We start from the raw sequence: 7,349 nt of genomic DNA on the forward strand, positions 1-7,349 counted from the left end.
AGTGTATAACGTTTTGTGGCTGGCTATGTCGAAGACAAAGTGCTCTTTTAGTGTCAAACCTGCGTCTGCCTAGGAATGATTTCCTCCCCCGAGGCCGTAACCCGCCGCGTCAGTCTGCGTGGCCGTCCTGTCGTCAGCCAGTCACGGTCGCCTGTTTGGCCTTGAGTCATCCCCCAACACAAACAGAACCCAACACGAACCAAACATTTTGAACGACTGAAACCGTAAATCATAACCATCTCCAACCCATATATTCCCTTGCGCCGAACACAAACATATACCCCATAGACAGTTTTAAAGAGGATTCAATGTGAGGCTTGTAAAGTCAAGCTTGGGTTTTATATTCAATCTTTTTAAATTTAAAATCCCTGAGTGAACTCTAATATTTGTATTATTAAATATAGTATGAGGCGCTCCTGAATGCTGCTGTGTAAGCGCAAAATACGAGAAATACAAATTTTGTGCCAGAAAAAATATCCCAATAGTTAGTTTGCTCATGGTCCGTATTTAGCCAGAGGTTTGGATTACAGGCTGACCGGTGTTGCATGTGGCCAACTTCAGATAGAAATAACACTATTTACTGGCACAGTATTGTAGTCCTTGGTTAGTAAGAAGTTTCCTAAAGGCTCACAATCTTTAGTATGTCTGTTTAAAATAATAGCCCTTCATTTTAACATGGTCCTGTAAGATGAAAACTACTAAAAACAACCTATGATTTTGCTAACCAAAAAAGCCTTTTAATTCCAAGTCAAATTTGTGAGTCTACTTGTTGTCCAAAGAGAAACAACACTTAAACTAGACCTTTGTTTTTACTCCCCCACCACCCCTCCCCTCAACAGCTGTTCCTCAAAATGATTGGCAAGACCCAGGGTCAGATGACCGTCACCCGGCTGGTGACCATTCTGGACGAGGGGAAGAGGCTGCCACGCCCAGAGCCTTGCCCAGAGGAGGTGAGCCTCTCAACAGACACACTGGTGGATAAACAACTTAACGGGGGTCCTTCCCCACTCATGAAGAGAAGCATATTTTTAGGACACTTTGGCCAGAAAAATATTTGATTTAATTAGGGCTGGGCAACGATCGCATTAATCACATAGTATTGGTGAGTTAACTCACGATTAATCACACTCTTACAATTCTATTTTAAATCCACTCCAATTTAAATTAAATGACATTATCAAATGGAATGACACATTATCATTCATACCAAATTTACTTCATAAGCAAAATCTAGACCAAGTGATCTTGAGGGAGTTTTATTGACTCACTCAGTGTGGGGTTAATATGAAACTTAGGGAACACCACAGATTTGGGAATCGTAAGCAGGCCGTTAATGAGTACAATTGTAAACCAACAGTTACTACAAGTGTAGTTAAATTCAAATAAGTAGCACCACAGATTTGGGAATTGTAATCAGGCTGTCACTTACTGCAAATGTAATTGAATGTAACGTAAATGGAACTAAAAACAAAAATGATTTCTGATGAATGTTGACATTCTGTGGGCAAAACCTTTCAAAATCAAAGTGAAAAAAAAAAAAGAGAACATGCGTCAATTTGTATTAATCGCGTTAAAATAAGATTGCGTTAACTTATATTTAGATTTAGATTTTAGACATAGATTTAATATTAGAGCATGATCATGGGAAATTACAAGCAGCAAAGTTACCAAGGATACATTCAGTGAGACAATGGGTGCACAAGATTCTTATATGGAAACATTTGCATTGTGGGTAGTGAATACAAAGGTAACAAAGGTAAGTGGAAGTGACCATCGTGGAGAGTTTAGGATTGGCAGGAGAGGCCAAGTTAAACTGCAGTACACTACGGGGGAAGTGGACATGTCTGCAACAAGGCTGCAACACAGTTAAAGGAATCTACACAACAATGCCAAAAGCCAGTTGATTGGCATTGAGTGTCAGACCTCGTGGCTGCAGTGGTACACCCACAGTTGTGCCTGAGTCAGGTGTGCAATAAAAAAAAGCATATTACAAAGAAGCAGTAGAAAACCTATAATACATACACATGTAGCTTATTTTCTCAAATTGATTGACAGAATGAATACACATTTTTATAACTTATTTGTATAACTGATGTTTAACTGAAATGTTCTTTGTACCGTCATGTGTAACTGTTATGAACGTTATAATAAGCGTTGTTGTTTATGAAATGCGTTTTTTTTCAGAATCACAGTTTAAGTTTAATTTCATACCTGCTTTGTATATTTCCAGAGTGAGGACGTTCTAGATCAGTGTTTCCCAAACCATTATTATCAAATTACAAACAATCACCACCCAATTCACAATATGCCTTATCAATAAATCGTGAGAACGAATATGTGCATAAATTAACATTCCTGACCATTTTTAACTGCCATTTCGGCATCACCTTATATATGATCTTAAACCAGCCATTTCGAAGAGATAAATAACAACTTTGTTTTATGCACGTGTTATTAAAAACATAATAGACATGTTAAATACTTCATAAATGAGACCAAATAAATGCATTTAGGCAGAGTTAACGGGATATCTCATTGTTTTTATTTCCTCTGATCAGTAAAACAAACTAAATGTACGCTAGCCTTTCATACTAGATTCAATGTTATAAGTAAATGATGAGAACAATACGAACATTCAGTACTATCAAAAACATGCTTCTTGTTGAAAGGTTTTTTAAATGCTCATGCTGACCAGGTAGGCTTGTGTTTAAGTGCAGCTATTATCAAACAGTCAATCAATCAATTTGAACAGTCAACAATCACTTCGTCGTTTGGTGTACTGCAGATATAAATCTTAAATCAAAGAGTATGGAAGGGGCGCCCGGTGTTTCACCGGGTAGAGCGCCTACTATTAATGCAGGAAATTCTGCGAATTTATTCAGGGCCCAAATAAAATCTCCCGCGACCAACGCGTGGTTTGCGACCCAGTCTTTGGGAAAGACTGTTCTAGATGAGGGTTAGCTATGCTTTGCTATGAAAGCTAACCATTGTCGATGTGGCGGAGCACAAACAACGTCAATATTTAACCTAGAAACACCATTTCAAGCTTAAACAGTTACGTTATTTCTTGTTAGTGGCTCTAAAATGATCGACATTGGGAACTCTGAGCTGGAGATAATGAGAGGAGCGGGTATGGTGATTGCCAGAATAACAGTGAGGAGATGTAGGGTGGGAGTTCGCCCATGATCGCGTTATATATGTACATATATTATATATACAGTATGTACATCAGCCTGTTGCCTTTTGTTCGCTGAACGGTTAAAAAATATTTAAATGTGGCACCCTAAAAGTACACATCATACAATAGATTACAATACATGAGTTCACAGCTGCACGCGTATATAGAAAATATATTTTTTATTATTATTATTTAAAACAGTTAGCTGAACATTATAGGGTCCCGGCCTTCCACTCCCTGTTTTTTCAGTTAAACACAGAAATCAACTGTATTTGTCCAAATGTTTGTTATTTGGGAAATGAAGCAGAAAAATACGCTCTCTTTCTCTAACTCATGCTCCAATCTTTCATCGATTGATGCAGATGTTGTTTTACTGTTCAAATCTGTACTTGTTTGTTCATAAAACTCTTTCAAATATACATATGCACTATTGGCCCAGCGTTAGCTGCGTTGTTGGCATGCAGGGTACAGTAAATCCTCGGGTGCCAGTAAACAGTGAGTGAGCGTCGTTCAATATCGCGACAGTGAACGACGTAAGCGTTCAGTAGAATGTTTGTTTGGTCTCATGGTGTGTTATTTTCTGTATCTAAGAGGTAGTTGCCACTGCCTTTGGTCTATAATATTATATTGGTAAATCCGTTATCGATATCATTGGTCAAAATGACTTCAAATTTGGCCTGTTCCGCCTGCCATGAATGTAAACAATGCTTAGTTTTGTGGTGTCGGTCAGAACGGAGTTTGGAACATAATACCTGATAATACCTCCATACAAGTGCTTTACAAAATGTCACAAAGAACAAATTGCTATTGTTTACATATAGGACAGGCGCACGCTGTTTGGCAGTATTGGTCCAACAAAGTGATTTAGACCAATGATATTGTTAACGTTTCATTGAAGCCAGGAGATTCAGTTTGACCACGCAGACTGTATTCTCCTTTTTATTTGTTTTGCTATTCAGTGGAGTGTTGAAGTGGCTCTGTGTGCCGGCAGTAAACGCTGTGTTCCCCCCAGGTGTACAACCTGATGCGCAAGTGCTGGGAGCACGCCCCAGACATGAGGATCAGCTTCCAGCAGCTGATCCAGGACCTGTCCCGCATGCTGCAGAAGCCCTGAGCCCCGACACACACACACACACACACACACACACACACACACACACACACACACACACACACACACACACACACACACACACACACACACACACACACACACACACACACCTTTAGGGATGATGGCAGTGTATTCACTGGTTACTTTTCTACGGTTGTTTGTGTGAGAGTATATTTGTGATCATGAAAGTTTTACACCCTAAACAGTCGGCTATAAATAATAAAAAGACTCACACACACACACACACACACACACACACAGTACAACCCAGGAGTCTGCGTTCCAAGGACTACACGTACACAGATGTCCTCTGCTTCTGTTATGTCCACCAAACTCAATTGCAGCCCTTCCACACATGCACTGTGAGCCGGACATTCTCTCCAGATTATACCCGGAGGGGCTGTATGTCTGACAGCAAATGTCAGAACCCGCCCCTCTGGAGTTAATCCGGCCAGGCCCCCAGTGTGAAGTCCGGAGAATTTACAACAAGCGAGTGGGCGTGTTGATAACGTTTCTGTCATGCGACTGGCGAGAAACCGGGAGCACGGAGTGTAGCTGCTTCCTACTTTTCTCTTCTCGCCATTCCAGCTTTCCACTCTTCTGATGATATTGTGGATGCGGTGAAATAAAGGCAGTATTTACATCAGCACAAAAAGAGTTAGCATTCGACGTGTTGGCAGCCCCACCCGCCACCTTCGTGTTTGTTTTAAACTAAACACTGCGACTTCCGCTCCACCAAGGCACCACTCCTCTCCTCAGGCACACGGAGGATCTCCAGGATGTGTCACCACGTCTGATGGCTCATCTCTGGCTGTGTGAAAGGGCAACTCCGGATCATCTCCGGACCCCAATTCCCCGGAGATGATCCAGAGTTTAAGTGTGAAATGCCTCTTACGCTTACTTTGTTAGCACTTTGTTAGCATTTTATCACGTGAATAATGTTTTTATTTTGATGAAATGTACGCCAAACGCACGTAAGAAATACTGGGGGGGAGGGGCACTTTTTATTTAACTACAAAGGCCTACTGAGAGATCTCTCTCCTTTTATTTCTTTAAAATCCTTCAAAAATGTCCCTCTCATTTCTCTGTACCACTATGATTCTGTGTATTCAGTTTTTGCTTACTTGATAAGGTTATTTTGCTTGCTATTTTTTTTCTCATGGGACAGGACTATATCCACTGTAAGTTGTCCTCATGGCCCTGAGACCAAACATAATCTATATCTATCATGTAGTCTGGCTGTAGCTTTTATTTCTGTGAATAAAAAGAGAGCTGAGGGCTCTGAGGGGCCGCAGTGACTGAGCAGGAGGACGGTCCCACCATGGTGCAGCCATGTTCTGATGCCTCCTGCTGCTCCGGAAGGATCCGTTCACACAAAGGACTCAACTTCTTACCATCAGATTTTGCACTAGAATGTTATGTCTCTGTCGCTCCTCTCTGTCTCTCTCCGTCTGTGTGTGTGTGTCTCTCCCTGTGTTTGTGTGTGTCTGTCTGTCTGTGTTGAGGGACATTGCGGAAACGGACCGTAAAAACATGGAGGGGAAAATATAACGATGTTGGAACATTGAGGTTTTATTTCTTTGGTTTTATTTTTTTAATCTTACGAAGCGATGCTACTGATTGGCCACCACAACTGCGATACGATTTTCAGCTTGTGTTGGCTCGGCTTTGGATTTCACGTGTTACGAAGGTCCTCAGCCAGTAGGGATCCAACCCGACACGCAGGGACCTCTGGTCCAAGCCATCTTGGTATTTAGGTAGATTTAGCCTATATAAACACACACACACATGATATCAAAGCAAATGGTGATTAAGCGTCTCAATGTATACTAAATAGGCGTGATTGTCGTTTTTGTGAACATGAAGGTTCGTGCAATGCTCTCCTGAAGCGCTTCATGGCTCCTTTAGGTCACCATGCACTAGCTATCTCCATAAAGGCATAAAGGCATAAAAGAGTTTGAGCATCAGATCATTTCTGTAAACCCATATGGGTCTCCAACTCATGGGTACTCTCCCTTTTTCTATTTCAACACATAATGCCTTGTTATATCAGGATGAGGTTGAGAAGGATTTGGATTGAGAATGACGGGTCAGGAAACGTGATTCATATATTTTCTTATTTTTTGAAATGCAATAATGTGATTTATTTTAAGGACCTTACAATTGCTATAATTACTTACTATAATTTTTTTTATTCCTGTTCACTTTTTTTTCATCCATTTTTATTAAAACTAAGCAGAAATAGCATAAAAGAAACATGTATATACTATATTATTGTGCATAATAAATGATTTGAGCAGAGGGATTGGTCTGAACTTGGTGATAATTCAAGCAAGCCATTTGAGAAGGAACGTTAGGCCGTTATCCACTAGTGTGAAACGTGTGTTCAATTGTGATCATATTGTTGACAATGAAAAGTGTAAGGTGAACCGTTTACTGTAAGTCAATGTTTTTTTTATTCAGGAACAGATTCTTCTGCTAAAAAAACAAATACAGACCTTTATATATTTTTTAAATAATTGGACTAAAGAATTGCTGTACATACACAAAAGTACAATGAAAATAAATAAATGAAATCAGCATTCATTGCCTTCAAATGTGTCTGCCCAGAAGCTTAAAAAGCAAACATTCCATGGTAGTTTTATGTATACTACAATGGTAATCATGCTAAAATTCAAGTGCTTCTAGAAATATCTTATTCACAGTAAAACAATATCCATGTCTTTTCAATATAAAATATTTGAAAATCTACAGTAAAATTCAAGTCAGAAAAAAGACTGACTAGAGAAAAACATTTAAAAGCAAATTGCACAAATAATTCTATCTACAGTTAAAATAGAAATTGTAACAAGTTCATATTGCAAAGCTTTGTGATCACACAAATATTCCCTTCTCGCCGCCCTCATGTGTTTTGTAAACACCGCAGCGCAGGGGCCGGCGGCACCGCGTTCTCGGGTAAAGGAGGACGAGGGCTAAATTTAGAGAAGGGGAAACGTCCCAGAGACCCTGGCGACCCACATCCACTTCCATCCAAGTCAGTTCCATTAAGCGCGACGA

At 40.1% G+C, this 7,349-nt stretch overlaps 1 protein-coding gene across 2 annotated transcripts in view; it reads left to right on the forward strand.

The window, feature by feature from the left end:
* The window catches only part of jak1 (Janus kinase 1), a 41,640-nt gene extending 34,768 nt beyond the window's left edge, over nucleotides 1–6,872 (forward strand). For both annotated transcript variants that reach the window (XM_084472760.1, XM_084472761.1), the window contains exons 24-25: nucleotides 840–950; nucleotides 4,191–6,872. In XM_084472760.1, the coding sequence (XP_084328886.1) occupies nucleotides 840–950; nucleotides 4,191–4,292 (213 nt within the window). In that variant the 3' untranslated portion in view covers nucleotides 4,293–6,872. The remainder of the gene's footprint in view (nucleotides 1–839; nucleotides 951–4,190) is intronic.
* Nucleotides 6,873–7,349: the final 477 nt, after the last annotated feature.

Source organism: Micromesistius poutassou (genome assembly GCF_964030765.1).
Source record: "Micromesistius poutassou genome assembly, chromosome: 9".
In the NCBI taxonomy this organism is placed as follows: Eukaryota; Metazoa; Chordata; class Actinopteri; order Gadiformes; family Gadidae; genus Micromesistius; species Micromesistius poutassou.